Consider the following 18,726-nt stretch of genomic DNA (forward strand, 5'->3'; position numbering starts at 1 on the left):
TGATATAGATCATCATTGTTTAATGTCTGTTTTCCATGCTGGCATGGGTTGGACGGTTTGACTGAGGTCTGGAGAGCCAGCGGTTGCATCAGGCACCAATGTGATCTGGCAATGTTTCTACAGCTGGATACCTTTCCTAATGGCAACCACTTCGAGAGTGTAGTGGGTGCTTTTTACATGGCAGTTAGGCAGACCTGGCATCAATCACGTTTGGATAGTGCTTTTTAGTGCTTATATATAAATGAGTTTGGATGGATATATTATCTAGGCGAATACTACGATGGCTCTCAGTTATGTTCCAGGTTATGGCTCACCACATCAATTAGTATTTGGGGTCTATGACTACTATTAGCTGCAGTGAAAATCATGCCAAGCTGCATCTGCAACTGCATGTAATCTGTGTAGTGGAAATGTGTAGATCATAAAGACCATAAGAGTAATGTGCATAAAATTGTAAAAGAAGAAATAAATTGTGAGGATGAACAAGTCTCCATGTTCTATATTGTTATAAGTATTGCTTCTATATATATCATCATCTATCTTTTAACATCTGCTTTCCATGCTGGCATGGGTTTGATGGTTTGACTGAGGACTGGTAAGCCGGGAGACTGCACCAGGCTCCAATCTGATTTGGCAATATAATATATATAAACACAGGATTCTTTCAGTTTCTGTTTACCAAATCCACTTACAAAGCTTTGGTCAGCCTGGAGCAATAGTAGAAAGTACCAAGCAGTGGAACTGAACTCAACACCATAGGGTTGCGAAGCAAACTCCTTATTCACATAACTATGCTTGTGTCTATAAATTCAAAGAGAAATTCTAAGTTTTCCAATGAGAAGTAATTAATTAGTTGTTATCTTTCCTTCTTTTTCTCTCCCTCTCTCCATATACACACACACACACACACACATATATATATACACAGTTGAAATTTATAGAAAAACAAAAGACGAAGACAGGTGTATGAACAAGCAGGTGTGTTAGTTTAATGATCAGGAAAATGAGAAAGTATATATATATATATATATATATATATATATATATATATATATATATATATATCTTAGAGTGTGCTTCTCCAGATTTATGTTTTCTCGCCTGACTGGCTCCCGTAGGATTTTCGAGCGAGATCGTTGCCAGTGCCCCTGGACTGGCTTGTGCGGGTGGCACATAAAAGACACCATTTCGAGCGTGGCCGTTTTCGTGCGGGTGACACGTAAAAGCACCCACTACACTCTCTGAGTGGTTGGCGTTAGGAAGGGCATCCAGCTGTAGAAACTGCCAAATTAGACTGGAGCCTGGTGTTGCCATCCGGTTTCACCAGTCCTCAGTCAAATCGTCCAACCCATGCTAGCATGGAAAGCGGATGTTAAACGATGATGATGATGATGATATATATATATATATATATATATAGAGAGAGAGAGAGAGATGAGTGTAGACAAATTTTAGGCATTGAAACATTTTGAAATCTTTACATTACTCCAACATCTCAAATGTTGTGGAATATTGAAATATCGTAATATTCCATAAAAGGAAAGATTATGGCTTTTGGGAATTATTTATTCATTCCATGGAATACAACTGGGAGAAATGGTAAAGTTGTGTACAAAGCATCACACAATAAGGATATTGGTAATTGCATAACACAACGCATTGCAGCATTATCGCTAATCTCCAGAAAAAAACTGTCAAAATGTTTTAGTTACAGGAGCTAAATACAAGTAAATTCAATGGTAAAGTTATTATATAGACACATTCATTCATACACACACACACACACACATATATATATACATACATGCACACACTTGTAAACAGACACGTATAGATATGTGCCTGCATACACATACGTATACATGCACACACACACACACACTTGTACACACATGTATACATGCACACGTATACACACACATGTATACATGCACACGTATACACACATGTATACATGCACACGTATACACACACATGTATACATGCACATGTATACATGCACACGTATACACGCACATGTATACATGCACACGTATACACGCACACGTATACACACACATGTATACATGCACACGTATACACACACACGTATACACACACACGTATACACACACGTATACACACACGTATACACACACGTATACACACACATGTATATATGCACACGTATACACACACATGTATACATGCACACGTATACACACACATGTATACATGCACACATGTACACACATGTATACATACACTCATATCCAGAAACAAACATATACACACACAGACAGACACATGTAACTCTACACAAGCACACACACACACCCACACAACACCAGAGGATATTGGAATATCATATTTCATACATGATATACTTCCAGAATAATTCCAAATATCTGAATCTGTTTAGTTTCTTTCAGTTTTTCTCTAGAAATCCCCACAAAAATATTGGAAATTAGCCAATTATATTATTTTTTTCATGCTATCCAATTATTGGTTTACCTTCATTACCAATGGAATCATTACCATTTCAACAGGAGCAGCGCCTCATTAGTAAAGGAGCTCAAACAACATTGCAATGAGGCATTCAAAAATCTGGAGACTAATTAATGACGGCACGGAAGAAGACAAGGCTGAAGATCAGAGCTAAAGATGTCTGGAATTACCAATTTAAGCCAAAATTACAATCTGTGTATCATACTAAATGTATATCTTATCTTTTTCTTGTTTCACTCGTTAGACTTTGGCTATGTTGGAGCACCACCTTAAGGGATTTTAGTCAAAAGAGTCGACCCCAGTATTTATTTTTTTGTAAAGTGTTTATTTTATTGGTCTCTTTTGCTGAACTGCCAAGTTATAGGGACATAAACACACCAGCACCGGTTGTTAAGTGGTGGTGGTGGAGGCAAACATTTTTTTTCTCTCTCTCTCTATATATATATATATACACACATATAGATGCATACATACAAGGGCAACCAGCTATAGAAACCATACCAAAGCAGACAGTTGGAGCCTGTTGGAGTTCTCTGGCATTGTCCAGCTCCGGTCAAATTGTCCAACCCATACCAGCATAGAAAATGGATATTAAATGATGATCAACTCCTCCTCTCGTATCTGGAGAGAAGCTTCCATCTCAGTTGGTTTCTAGTCTTTCACCACTCAAGATACTGTGAAATGGTGCACACAAAAGTTTCTGTTGGCATTGGGTTTTTTTTTTCTTTTTTTTTTTTTTCTGTTGGTCAGGTAAGAAAATCAAACACTCCCTACGTATCACTGTCATGGTAGCCTTAGAAATCATTTAATGTCTACTTTCCATGCTGGCATGGGTTGGACAGCTTGACAAGAACTGGCAAGGACAGGAGCTGCACCAGGTTCCATAATCTGTTTTGTCATGGTTTCTATGGCTGGATGCCTTTCCTAATGCCAACCACTTTACAGAGCGTACTGGGTGCTTGTTACATGGCACCAGCAGCAGTCTTCAATATTCCGTTGTCTCTAAATCTTCCGGATGGTCTTCTATTAAACACCCAACCTATATATTTGTGAATCAAAATGACCATCATTCCAATAGTGGCCTTGTTCCACCTCACAACCACAAAACCTTTGACTGTCCTGTGGGGTAGAGGCAGTAGTGGGTGCTCCTCCTACTCTTTCTGGTCATTATCTGTTGGTGTTTGTTCTTCAGTTTTGCTTTGACCCTATGTCCAGTTTTTACCCTTCAAGTTCTCATCTCATCTGCCTCATCACAAAACAATAGAAGTAGCACTGTCGGTAACGATCAAGCAAAGGGGTGCCTGGTCATTGTCAACCTCTTCTCTCCTCTCTGAAACTATGACCTACGGTACTCTGGACACTGATGCCTCTGTCATTTCTCATACTTTTCCTTCCTTTTTAGCTCTTTTCCAGTTCTTCAAGTGACTTTTGCTTCCACATGTGTAGCAACAAAGCCTTCTTGCATCACAAGCTTCATGCTCTTTGCTTCTTCACTGGTGATGGGGTACATGTCCAGTATAGTCCAGTGGCTTTGTATAAGTCCATCTTGACCACCCCCTCCTGGTCACCTATCACTTCTCGTCCCCCTCTGTGGTGACCACCTGCTCACACCATGGAGCAAACTTTTCCAAGTCAGAGGTCAATATCTTTGTCAATGCCGATGACTATTACCCAAGTCTCATCAGTTCAATAATCAATAATAAATGTGTCTCTTACAGGTATAAAGGCAGGACACTCAATGGTGTGTGTGTGTGTGTGGTGGTGGTGGGGGAAGGTTAGTTAGCCCGACACTAGCATGTGATTGTTTTATTGACCCCTAGAGGAATGAAAGGTAAATATGGTCCCTGTGGGATTTGAACTCAAATTATAAAGAGCTGGAACAAATACCACAAGGCATTTAATCCTTTAGTATTTAAACTGGAGCAGTTCAGCAAATGAGACTGATAAAATAAGTTCTAGGTTTAATAAAGGGGGGGAAGGACCGGAATCAATTAATTCAACTAAAAAGTCTTTAAGGTTGTGCCCCAGCATGGCCACAGTTTTATGGTTGAAACAAGTAAAAGATAAAGAGATATCAATCAAGTCCAAACATTCTATCTGTTTTATCTTCAAACTGGCCAGATCTGGCCTCTCACACTTACTTTACAATATTATTCTAAAAATAAACAATCACATCATTGAAATCTCAAAGCTACAATGTATTGTAGGACTGAAAATCAATGTGAACAAAAACATTTTATATTTGACAGAGAAATCTGAATGCTAAACGATTAAATGGGAAATAGCTTGTATCCATACTACTACTACTACTACTATTACTACTACTACTACATCACATGATATCAGTGACAGGACTTCAAGACAATAAGATAAGGCAGCTGCTGAATTGAAAAGGTTTCAAGCAACCAAATTCTGTTGTAATATTAATTATTCCTCCTCAAGTGGTTTGTGACTATTTTCAAAAGAAAATATCAAAATTGGATCTGAAAGACTAAAAAACGTTCGTTTCGATTTTCAAATTATGAATGAATGGAAGAATTTAGCAATGTTAGCAATGACTGTCAACTATTTACATTTGACGGATATTTGTCCTCCTCTTGTTTGTTGTTAACACAACGCTTCGGCTGATATACCCTCCAACCTTCATCAGGTGCCTGGGGGGAATTTCGAACATGGGTTCTCATTCCTAAGGTATTTTTCTGACATTATTATTATTATTATTATTATTCAGGTCACTGCCTGGAATTGAACTCGGAATCTTGGGGTTAGTAGCCTGCAATCTTAACCACTGCGCCATATGCCTGTGGGACTGAATATGACCTGAATAATAATAATAATACCAGAAAAATACCCAAGGAATGAGAACCCAGGCTCGAAATTCCCCCAGGTCATCTGATGATGGCTGGAGAGTACACCAGCTAAAAATTTACGTTAACAACAAACAGGAGGAGGACAAATATCTGTCAAATGTAAATAATGTAAATAATTCCTCATCTCTCAAAGGACAACTATTTTAGGCACCAATCTTCTCTTCCTCCTCATTATCTTCTTGCTCACCATCTCCATCGTCTTCCTCTTCTCATCCACAGACCAGAGACACAAATCAAACACTTGTGGAGTTAAGTCTGTCAAAGGCACCCAGGGACCCAATGGTAGGGCAAAACTGAGCAACAGATTGAACCTTGGTTTCAGCATTTTGGTTCGCAAGATTCTTGATGTGAAATCTTGTGATTGGGACTTGGAAAAAAATTTTGTTCTATCCTGGGAGGGTCATTAAACAAATAGTAATACTCTCCAACTCCCTTGGTCAAGTGTCTTGGACTGGCCAAAGCCTTGCAAGTGGGTTTGGTAGACAGAGACAGAAAGAAGTCCAAGTGTGTGGGTGTGTGTGTGTGTTTATGTATGTAAGCTTGTGTACATATGTGAGTATGTGTGTGTGCCTGTTGCCATGTGTGTGTATGTATGTATGTGTATATGTCTATGTGTGAATGCATGTATTTATGTGTGTGCACGTGCACGTGTATGTATGTGCGTGTGGGTGTTCCTCATCACCACTTGACAACTGGTGTTGGTGTGTTTACATCCCCATAACTTAGTGGTTTGGCAAAAGTGACTGAAAGAATAAGATCTAGGTCTTAAAAAAAAATATCCTGAGGTTGATTCATTTGACTAAAAATTTAAGGTGGCGCCCAAGCAGGGTCACAGACTAAGGAGTGAAAAATTGAAACAAGTAAAAGACAAAAGCTACAAACACACACACACACACGTGCATGCATGTGTGTGTGCATGCGCCCTTATGAGTAAGTGAAACGAAATGGCAGTAGCACTTGACATATTTGATAGGAGTTATATTTCTTAATAACAATTTGGCTCAGCTCCATGAAGAATTCCGGGGGATCATAAAACATGTCCCTCTCGTCAGGGGTTAGGAGCAGGGCCAGAGTTTTGAGAGACATTCAAAATGGCTTCAAAGTGTTATTTCAATTTTCAAAATGACTTCCCCAACATCAAATGGGGTATCATTGACAGGATCCCTTCCTTACTCACCTGGAGTTCATAGTTGCCAACCCCTCTGCAAGGGACTACACATGCTCCACCAACAAAAAGAATGAACTAATTGTTACCACCAAAGATACTCCTGTTAATAAACTGCAAGTCACTAGCAGCTAACAAACCATATAAAACAGCCAGGGTTTATCTGACCCACACATACAGACAGGGTTTTTAATCCCTGCTGCCCATATAGACTACAGCGGACCCATGTTGGTAATTAGCCTCAGTTCTTACCCAACACCATCAAATTTGATTGCTCCCACGTAAAAACTGCTATCACTAACAATCCTTTCTACTGTAGGCACAAGGCCTGAAATTTGTGGGGAGGGGACTAATTGATTACATTGACCCCCAGTGTTTCACTGGTACTTAATGTATCGACCCCGAAAGGATGAAAGACAAAGTCAACCTCTGCAGAATTTGAACCCAGAACATAGCGGCAAGCAAAATACCTATTTCTGTATTGCCCACAAGAGGCTAAACATAGAGGGGACAAACAAGGACAGACAAAGGGATTAAGTCGATTACATCGACCCCAGTGCGTAACTGGTACTTAATTTATCGACCCCGAAAGGATGAAAGGCAAAGTCAACCTCGGCGGAATTTGAACTCAGAACTTAACGGCAGACGAAATACCGCTAAGCATTTCGCCCGGCGTGCTAACGTTTCTGTCAGCTCGCGGCAAGCAAAATACCACTAAGCATTTCATTCAGCCAGCTTGTTGCCTTAATAATGACCCTTTCTGAAAAGCAAAGTTGACCTTGGCAGAATTTGAACTCAGAACGTAAAGACTGATGAAATACTGCTAAGCATTTTGCCTGGTGTGCTAACGATTCTGCCAGCTCACCGCTTTCTTGCTAAGCTGCTGACCCCTACCATGATCTGAACCCAATACAAAGAACTGATGTCACTGACTACACCATACTGCAGCCTGCTGCCAAAACGACACCAGAACCCCCATCAACATCCTTTCTACACATGTAGCCTTGAAAATAGGCAAAACAGCCAGAGATCTCTTTTATAGCATTAATACCACATGAGCTGACCAATAAAAGCCTAGCACCCAGAAGCCATCTTGACTTTCTCTCAAAACACTGTAGCATCTGATGAGATGAACGTGCTCTATGTGCCCACAAAACTAAGCCTTGTGGAGCTGAGTTAAAATGTTATTAAAAAATCACATGAATACAGACTTGTTACCAGTTCAAATATGTTTTGTGGCATATTTGGACCTGTAAGAAAGTCATTCACTGTAATTTATCATGGAGAATATCTCTTGTTGTAGACAAAGAGGTGTAGATACACTGAGCCAGCTTACAGCACCCTCTGACCAGTCTGTTGGATGGATGCATTTCAGAGTGGTTATCTCCTCTTCAGCAACAGAGACCAGACAGAGACAGGAATATCATAAGAGAGACCTGTCTCGTGTCAGTTTGCAGTGTCTGCTTTTCCAGTCTCTGGTGCTGAAGAGGAGATAACCATTCTGAAATACATTCATCCAGTAGTATGGTTAGGGGATGCTGTGAACTGACTTGGTGTTTTCTACATCTATCTTGTCTACCGGGAGAAATTTCCTCCATGACAAAATATAGCGAATAGCTTTCTTACAGGTTCGAATATACCTCAGACATATTTTAGTAGGTAATAAGTCTGTATCTATACACATCACAGCTTTGTGCTATCAACCTGGATAAAAATTACCAAACACACATAATTGAATCTAAAAAAACTTCCATAATAAATATTCTCAATTAGGAATTTAGATTCACAATTTAGAAAATCTTTCATTAAATAATAAACGAGGAATGTAATTATTTTTAATGACTGCTCTGATCTAATAACATTTAAAACAGTTGGTTGTCAATATGACAAGTCACGAACAAGTTTAAGAATGTTAATGCAAAAAAATTAGAATTTAAATATTGCTGCTGTAACTGGCAAATAAACAATTGTTTATCAGTTAAAATTGTATAATCTTCTGCAGATTCTCATGTCTAAGCAAGACAATTGATGAAATTAAGAGATAAATAAATAAATCACATAGTAATGAAACTGTTAAGTATGACAATTAACAAAATGTTTTAACAAAAAGAAGAAAAAAAGTTTGGATTGAATTTTTTTTTAAATCCCAGTGAAACAGCTGGAATATTCTGGAATAATTTTATGTAAGCAGAGAAACAAAATATGTTGCCAAAGAACTTGGAACAGGTGTTGGTGGACATGGAAGATTGTGTGTTTGTATTTTAGAGAAATTAAATATTGAATTGTATGAGAAACAATCAATAGCCATGATGACTAAGAATGGTACTGGGACACAAAATAAACAACAAAACAAAACAATTCAACAATGGCACTTGAGCTGCCAGAAATAGCAACCAAACTTTCCTCAAATTGTACATTACCTTATAAAAAAAAGGTTGTATATAATTTAGTCCTTTAAATAACATGTTTGAAAAGAAAATTTTAATATGAGACAGTCATAGATGGAACATCGAGTCTGTTGACTTAGGGATGACCTGGGGTTGTACAACAATAAGAAACAACAAAAATACTGATAAAATGCCTTCCCCACCATCACCAAATACCATTTTTTTTTGTAATTTCAAGGCAAATAATATCTTATGCAAATGGAATCGTCATCATCATTTAATATCCATTTTCCCATGCTTGTGCTGGAAACAGAATTTGGTTAAGCAGAGTTTTTACAGCTGGATGCCCTTCCTGTCACCAACCTACTCCTGTTTCCAAGCAGGGTAATAGTTTCCCTGTGGACAGACATGTTTTCCAGGGAAGACAGGAAATGAACACCATCACTTCTATGATGGTGATGCACATATACAACCATCAAGACAAAGAAATGCTAACACACACACACACACACACACACAAATCTGTAGTAAGACATAAATTTATTTTTTTACTGCAGCAGGGTTTAGTTGTTTGGGGCAAACGCTGACCACTTAAGGTTGACGTTGTGCAAATTTAAACAACTTCTGCCCAAGTTGAAAACGCTTTTAAAAACAGTTGAGTTAGTTAGCATGAAGGCGTTGAACTTTTAACAATGTACTCCCAAGCTTCTCATTCTGTCAGCTTCACCTAGAACCTGGAAGATTGTTCAATTTCTTAGTTACTATGACTACTGAGCCAAGTTGTTTTTAGCAAGTCAAAATCATTACGTTCACTTTTTCACTTGGCATTTGTCTTCTTTTTTAAGCCATTATGAAGCTTATTATATCATTTTACTATGTTTGCTGAAATTGACTGCTTCAGCAAGACTAGTTGTCTGGCTTTGTACTATGGGATTAATATCCAGTACCAAACTAAAGAACCTGTAAAAATTACTAAGTGCAATCAAATATATTCACGTCTTGCTATGTTATTCCTGTCTGGCTGAAGGTTTAAATTTTGATCGTTTACACACACAGGGAATATTCCTGTAATACATGTTTGTTCAGCATTGTTTTGAAAAAAAAACTAAATAAAAGTGTCACATTTTGAACTTGAATACAACTCATTGTTTTCTGATTCTTTCTGTGTAGAATTTGTCAAACATCTATTTTTGCTAAACATCTTTATAAGCAGCAGGTTTCTTTCACTTTCAGTCTACCAAATCTACTCAAAGATCTGGTCACGCCAAGAAAATACTTGTTGCGTCATGCAGTAGGACTGAACCTGAGACCAGATGGTTTGGAAGCAAGCTTCTCAACCGCAGCCACACCTGTAGCAATGACAAACCATTGGTAGAAAAGCATGCTGTGAGCAACGGTTTACATTGAACAAAGACTTCAGCCTGAAAGTAAGATAAGTCTTCTGTAAAGGGGATCAACCAGTTAACAAATCAGATAAACCATAAATAAATCTCTAAGGGATTAGGACACATGTCACAAATCATAATCCTTGAGTCAACAAATCTAAAACAGGCAAAATGACTTTGGTTAAAAACATGTCCAATAGTCAATAATATACAAAAGGAAAAAAGTGGTCCCTGGGGCAGGATGTGCTCACTAACCTTGGCAGCCCTTGGGGAACAATGAGTTCACTTTTGGTGGCCCCTGAGGGACAATCACTTCACTGACCCTTTGTAACCCCCTAAACCATAATTACATCTTTGACATTTTCCTATTTTGCTTTTTGAAAATTTAGGCTGATTTTGTGGGGTTTTTTTTTTGTTTTTCTCTCTTCAATGATTATTATTCAGTCCCGGGTCATAAAGACATTCCAACCATGATCTTTCCTGCTTGTCCAAGTAGGAAATGCAGGTACTACTTTTTTTTTTTATAAAGAATTGTCAAAAACTAGAATATATAACTGTGATTACCCTATTCATGTTCAAATCTACTGGACTGTATTAAAACTGGCACACTCTGTCGGTTACCAGGACAAGGGTTCCAATTGATCCGATCAACAGAACAGCCTGCTGAGGAAATTAAACAAGCAAGTGGCTGAGTACTCCACAGACATGCATACCCTTAATGTAGTTCTCGGGGTGATTCAGCGTGACACAGAGTGTGACAAGGCTGGCCTTTTGAAATACAGGTACAAATTTTTTCCAGCTGGGTTGACATGGAGCAACATGAAGTAAGGCCTCTTGCTCAAGGATGCAATGCACAACTGGGAATAGAACTCACAACCTTATGAACAGGAGCTGAACACACTAACCACTGAGCCACACGACTGGAATCTATTAAGAATGACTATGTAGGTTACTGTTTTGACTTTTGTTGTTCACCATGCACAAGACAATTTATTATTGGTCGGCTGACATCAGCAGGCATCAGAAAATAATTTGTTTACTGAATTCTATAAAGAAGACCCTTGGATAGATTCATTGGTCTGGAGTAGTTTTGACTGAAGAAATCATTAAGGTTGAAACACTGGTGTCTCAAAGTTTCCTCACATCAATGAACCAAATGTGCTGTGAACACGGATTCATCTGAAAGGAGTTGTTCGCCAATAACAAAATACAACAGAGCACTCGACATATTCACGTCATAATCTACTAAAATGTATTGAGATTGAATAGATGCGCTACCATTTTGATTCTTACTGTTCTGCATGTATCTGTAAATGATCTTGGCAGACATCAAAATATTTTCAACAAATTACATGTTCATGGATTTCTATAAACAGGCACTAGTAATCTGGTTAAATTCATTGATCTGGGGTAACTTTGTCTGAGGAGACAGAATAAAATCAAAACACCATGATGTCTCAAAGTCCCCATACATCAATGAATCACATGTCTTCTGAAAACACATCATGTAAAGGGCTGAAGTGTTCTCCAAAGATGAAACACAACAACAATCAGCATATTCAATGTTCAAATCTGAACACATTAAGAATGAATAGATAAGTTACTGTTGCATAAAATATATTAGTTTACCATCTTCCTAAAATTAGGCAGGATTACAGTAGATGCTTCAACCACAGTTGGGATAGTGCCATTACTGCACTAGCAGACATCCCAAACAGCACCATCTGCCAATATTCAGTGAATGTCAGTGGCATCAGAAGAAGTACAAGAGCCAGGAGGATTTGTGCTCAGTGAAGTCAGGGAAAATGAATACTTCAGAGTGAGGTGGAGTGATGTTAATGGAAAACTTGAAAAAGATGTCAAATAATTGCTGGTTGTTGGAGGAGTTCAGAGAGTGGCAGCGAGAATAGATTAATATAAAGAAATGAAAAAGAGATCACAAGAGAGTAACATGGAAGTCTTTGTAAAATCCAGGAATGTGAGAGAAGTGAATGGTAAAGAGGCTGGATCCTAAATGTTTGCAGATATATCCTTTCAAGGTGACATTGGAATAAAGTGGACAATCTATGGTTAGTGAATGAATAGATTTGTCTATCAAGGTTTCCAAGCAATCCTGCAGCAGAAATAGAGGTTCTGAGTTTAAATTCTGCCTGGGTATTAAATATACAAATACTTTTCTATTAGGAAACATGAATGTAATCAGGAAACAAGATCAATTGAAATAAATCTGTAATTGCTTCCTAAGTTTGGTCAGTCTTTTAAGGAGCATTGCATTGATTAGGTTTTATGATGTCAAAGGAATATAATATTTGAGTAGGACACCATTCATCATCATCATCATCATCATCATCGTTTAACGTCCGCTTTCCATGCTAGCATGGGTTGGACGATTTGACTGAGGACTGGTGAAACCGGATGGCAACACCAGGCTCCAGTCTGATTTGGCAGAGTTTCTACAGCTGGATGCCCTTCCTAACGCCAACCACTCAGAGAGTGTAGTGGGTGCTTTTACGTGTCACCCGCACGAAAACGGCCACGCTCGAAATGGTGTCTTTTATGTGCCACCCGCACAAGCCAGTCCAGGGGCACTGGCAACGATCTCGCTCGAAAATCCTACAGGAGCCAGTCAGGCGGTACTGGCAACGGCCACGCTCAAAATGGTGCATCTCATGTGCCACCCGCACAAGAACCAGTCCAGGGGCACTGGCAACGATCTTACTTGGCTTGCCGGGTCTTCTCACGCACAGCCCATTTCCAAAGGTCTCGGTCCGTAGTCATCGCCTCGGTGAGGCCCAATGTACGAAGGTCTTGCCTCACCACCTCAGCCCAGGTCTTCCTGGGCCTACCTCTTCCACGGGTTCCCTCAACTGTTAGGGTGTGGCACTTTTTCACGCAGCTATCCTCCTCCATTCTCACCACATGTCCATACCAGCGCAATCGTCTCTCTTGCACGCCACAACTGATGCTTCTAATGTTCAGCTTTTCTCTCAAGATACTTACACTCTGACGGGTATTCACATTGACATTACACATCCAACGGAGCATACTGGCTTCATTCCTTGCGAGCTTACGTATGTCCTCAGCAGTTACAGCCCATGTTTCACTGCCATGTAGCATGGTTGTTCGTACGCATGCGTCATACAGTCTGCCTTTTACTCTGAGTGAGAGTCCCTTTGTCGCCAGCAGGGGTAAGAGCTCTCTAAACTTTGCCCAGGCTATTCTTATTCTAGCAGCTACACTTTCAGCGCACCCACCCCCACTACTAACTTGGTCGCCCAGATAGCGGAAGCTATCGACTACCTCTAGTTTTTCACCCTGGAATGAGATAGAAGTTGTTTCCTGTTTGTTTGCAGTCTTTATTGCACCTGAACATCTGCCACAAACAAAAACTAACTTGCTAGTTAACCTGCCTTTGATGTTGCTGCACCTCTTATGTGTCCATAGCTTGCACCGGGTACATCTTATAGACCATTCTTCAAAGAAAATATTTCCTGGTGATCTGATATTTATCTTTAACAATGGAGTGAACCAAGGAAATTTAGGGCAGTATATTGTCAGAACCCACAACTATGCTCATAAAAATTCTAATAGTGCAGGTCCTCCAATATCTTTATATTTCAGGTGATCTTATTTCTCGAATTGAAACGGCGCAGAACATAACAAAACAGTAGGTTAACACGGTTATGGTTGAATAACATCGAACGTTTAAATGCTTAATGTTAGGAGTCATCAATATAAAGAAATATTGAATAATAAGAAGAAAAATAAAAGCTGTGACTGTTTGAAAGTAAGATCCGAATTAGTTTGTGTTAGGAGACAATACTGATCTATGCTGACAAAGCGCAGAATCAAGTGTGTGTTGAGGGGGCGCAGGGAACTACAGCAACAGAACAACACAACAGTAACATCAATAAAAGATGACAATACAAGAGTTAGAAATAATTGAAGCATTTACTGAACATTAGTCTTTAGTTCTTCAATTCCTGTTCTAGACATGGTTTTACATTTCAAAGAATAGCAAAGAATACCTCTAACTTATTCAAACAAATTCTTACTAGTGTAACATTAAGAATATGATAAAAACATCAATTTGGGAAAGGTAAAAAGCAACAGACAGAACTCATACCAGATCACAATTTATTGGGAGACTTACATTTTTTAAATGCACCACAGAACACCCGCTGTTTATAACATAACTTACTAATTGTGCTGCAGAGAATTTACCATTTTCAGTTTAATTCTATCCATTATTCTTACAAATATAGTTTGGTACAAGTCAGAAAGCCAGAAAATAATAAAAGTGAAGAGGTTTAGAATTTCTAATTACTTACATTTATTCCTTCAACTTTTTCTCCAATTGCTTCAATGACTCCGGCACATTCGTAACCCATGATTACAGGAGTCTTAGGGGGATTGTCGATTACACCTTGGCGCAGCACCAAATCCAGAAAGTTGACACCACTAGAAAAGAAAAAAAGAGCTGAAGATGAACTAAATAAACAGAAAGATTAAACAGCCTTAAACAAACAAACTAAGGAGTCTTGGTATTATTGCTATGGCAGAGTCAGCATTATTGTGATGGTGGGCCCAGCACCAGCCGTTGTGATGGAAGACCAGTGTTATTGCAATGACAAGCCAGCATTATAATGACAGTCCACCTGACATTATGTGCTCCATAAAGCCTTCTGGAATTACTATTTTTAATGCTGTTTATAAGATTATCCTAGAGTCCTCCAGGCTGTAACAAAGGAATTCAAAACTGGCTGTCCCTAGGAGGTCCTCTAAGCTGATGACCTTGTTCTTATAGGTGAATCCCTACCTGACCTAGAAAAGAAATTTCCGGTGTGGAAACAAGGCCTGGAATCTAAGGACCTTAGAGACAATGTAGCAAAAAACAAAGTCCAAGTAAATAGGAAAACAAATAACAAGACCATTCTGGGCTCTGCTCAATAGAGTTGGTAGAAACTCCATACATTGTACAAAGTTCAAGCTTTAGACACATAAGAGGTGTAGTGGTATCACAGGAAGGTTAATTGAGAAAATAGTCTTTGTGTGTGGCAAATGCGCAGGTAGAATAAGCACTAAAAATGCACAGACAACAGAATCCCTCAAATGCTTGGTGGAAATCATTAGAAGCAGTAGACGGCTTCTGTTACGTAGGAGACCAAGTTATCAGTGGTGCAGGAAGTTTGGAAAGTATAGTTGCTAGAATAAGAACAGGCTGGGCAAAGTTCAGAGATCTAACTTTGTTGGTAACTAAGAGCTTCTTCCTCAGAATGAAAGGCAGATTGTATGATGTTTGTGTATGAACAGCTATGCTACATGGCAGTGAAACATGGGATTTTACTACAGAGGACATGCAAAGGCTTGAAAGAAATGAACCTAGCATATTCTGCTGGTTGGGTAACGTCAGTGTGCATACATGGCCGAGTGTAAGTGATTTAAGAGGAAACCTGGGTACGAGAGGCATTAGATGTGCGCAAGAGAGATGACTGCACTGGTTTGGTCATGTGATGCATATGGATGAGGACAACTGCATAAAGGAGTACCAAACTCTAATTGTGGAGGGTACCTGTGGAAGGGGTAGACCTAGGAAGACATGGGACAAAATGAGAAAGAAACTTCAGATGTTGGGCCTCACCAAGGAAATGACGAGACTGGGAGATGAGGCAACTTGCTGTACTTGATAAGATACGTCAAGCTAAGTAAAAATTACTGTTTTCCACACAGAGAGGCTTGTCCTTTCAGGTGCCAGTGACACACAAAAAGCACCGATGCTGGTGCTGCATAAACGCACCTGTGCCAGTGACTTGTAAAAATCGTCCAGCAGATTTAAGTAGTTGGTGTTAGGAAGGACATCCAACCGCAGTCACCATGCCAAAACAGACAATCTGAGTCTGGACAGCTTCCAGTTCCATCTCAAACCAGCATGAAAAGTAGATGTTAAATAATGATGAAGAATTATTCCCCCAAAATGTGGTTTACTAAAATCCACAGACAAAGTTATTTTCATCTCAATTTTTCAATCTGAAAAATGTGTTTTAACAAAAGATTCTAAATGTGTCTTGTCTACAGAGCTAACTTTTCCATATAAGATTTTATTAATTTTCTGATTTAAGTTATTTTTTCAATTCTTAGTTTTGGTATTTTAACGACAAGACAACTGTCCAAGCACCAAATATTATCAAAGACTGAGAATTCTTAGACTCCAAAAATGCTTCTTTCACAAGTGCCATTGTTAGACTGGAAATTCTGTGTTCCTTTATAAACAGTGTCTTTTATGCAAATGACAATTCCTGAAAATACAAAGTACTATTCTGGAATTCAACAAATGGCGCCGGAAAGAAGCCATTGTTCATTCTATGAAAATTAAAATGACATCAAATTAATGAAAACATTCTTTAAAAAAATCTCAAAATTTAAAAACTAAAAATAATTTTCTTTGTTAGAAAACAAAGAAAATATTCTAGAAATATTTTTATTCCTTCAAGAGAAAAAAAACCCAACAAAATTTCATGTTGATTTAACCAATTCTGTTAGTTTCATCCACAGGTCTTTAAATAGAAATCACAAAACCTGCAGCAGAAATATTTTAAGGAAGGAAAGTTTTTGCTTCCTAACAATGAGGTTGTGGGTTCAAGTCTTCTGTGTGGCATCTTAGGTAAGTATCTTCAAAGTATAGTTCCAGGATGAGCAAAATCTTCAAAATGGATTTGGTAGACAAGAAAATAAAAGGAGCCCATCGTGTGTGCGCGCGCGCGCGCGCGTGCGTGTGTGTGTGTGCGCGAGAGTGAGTGTATGCAAGCCTTGTGGAATAACAGATCCCATATTTAAAAAATGGTTAACGGTTAGTGTCAGGAAGAGCATTCAGCTGTAAAAAACATGTTTCAAATAACATTAACCCTTTACCAGTTAAAGAGGCCATATCTGGCCTGAGTATTCTATGTGTTTTATGTACAAAGTGGCCCAGATCTGGCCTCTCACACCTACCATACATTGTTGTTCCAAAAACAATCACATTATTGGAATCTCAAAGCCACAAGACAATGAATGTTTAGTACAAAACGGACATAAAATTATCAAAAATCTTCTCTTGTTAATTCGTCAAGGTTTTGATAACCGGCAGGTCAGAGAAAGAAAAAATGGTGGCAGTAGGTCAGTGTAGGGAGAAGAAGAAAACAAACAAAACGTAAGTTTAAATAGTTGCATCATCAGAGAGATAAGAAGTTGTCTTTGTAGGTCACTTTGACTGGAAGGAGAAAGAATACTGACAATGATAGATCACTTACTAAAGAGATAAGATGTGATGTTAGTAGGTCACTTTGGTCTGAAGGACAGAGAAAGTTGCATTATTGCCAACTCTGATCTGAATAGTAGAGTTAATGTCAGCTTTAGGGATTTAAAAGGTAAACTTCAAGAGTTGAAGGTTAATTTTAAAATGCTTAGAAAAAGGAGTTTTATAGGGCAAGAGTTTCAGAACACACGATCTCATGAACAACTTTACTGTAAATTAGAAAATTACTATTTTTTAACTCTCACAACAGACTTAAATCTCAGCAACAGTACCTTGTAGTAAAGACTGTTTGCCAACATAACATGGCAGTCCTGGTTTAGGACGAATGTTGCTGTAATTTAGCTCCAGGAGACATCGTCTCCTGCTGGCTATACGACATGATGTGTCCTCATAAAAAATAAATACATATAAGGACACAGATCATGTTGTATAGCCAGCTGGAGACGATGTCTCCTGGGGCTAAATTAAAGCAAAATTCGTCCTAAACCAGGACTGCCATGTTATGTTGGCAAACAATCTTTACTAAGTTTACAGTAGCCAACTGGTTTTGGTTGGGTTAAGTAAAAATGAAAAAAAATAAAGAAGAAAAAGATACTGTCAAGTTGTTATGAAGGAGAGGACAAAAGTCCTGCCCATGAAAACTTAATGTAGATTTGTGTTTATATTTTTATGCATAATTCTCTGAAGATTGTATTCAGGTAAATGCTTCTTGGGACCTTGTCTGTTACTTGGTGACCCAAATAGTGGTGGTGTCATAAAAAGAAAAGAAAAAAAAAGTATCCAGTATCTAGGTGCAGGCGTGGCTATGTGGTAAGAAGCTTGCTTCCCAACCACATGGTTTCAGGTTCAGTCCCACTGCATGGCACCTTGGGCAAGTGTCATCTACTATAGCCTCAGGCCGACCAAAGCCTCATGAGTGGATTTGGTAGACGGAAAGTGAGAGAAGCCCATCATATATATATATGTGTGTGTGTGTGCGTGTCCCACCCTATTGCTTGACAACTGATGTTGGTGTGTTTACGTCCCCGTAACTTAGCAGTTCGGCAAAAGAGACTGATAGAATAAGTACTAGGCTTACAAAGAATAAGTTGATTTGTTTGACCAAAGGTGGTGCTCCATCATGGCGAGTCAATTGATG

General features: G+C 38.8%; 1 protein-coding gene across 4 annotated transcripts in view; it reads right to left on the minus strand.

Annotated features, from left to right (window-relative positions):
* Nucleotides 1-18,726, minus strand: part of LOC106875997 (putative NADPH-dependent quinone oxidoreductase VAT1L) — a 93,049-nt gene that overhangs the window by 37,926 nt on the left and 36,397 nt on the right. For all 4 annotated transcript variants that reach the window (XM_014924348.3, XM_014924347.3, XM_014924346.3 and 1 more), the window contains exon 2: nt 14,626-14,755. In XM_014924348.3, coding sequence (XP_014779834.1) covers nt 14,626-14,755 — 130 coding nt within the window. The remainder of the gene's footprint in view (nt 1-14,625; nt 14,756-18,726) is intronic.

Source organism: Octopus bimaculoides, chromosome 1 (assembly GCF_046866305.1).
Source record: "Octopus bimaculoides isolate indiv1 chromosome 1, ASM4686630v1, whole genome shotgun sequence".
In the NCBI taxonomy this organism is placed as follows: Eukaryota; Metazoa; Mollusca; class Cephalopoda; order Octopoda; family Octopodidae; genus Octopus; species Octopus bimaculoides.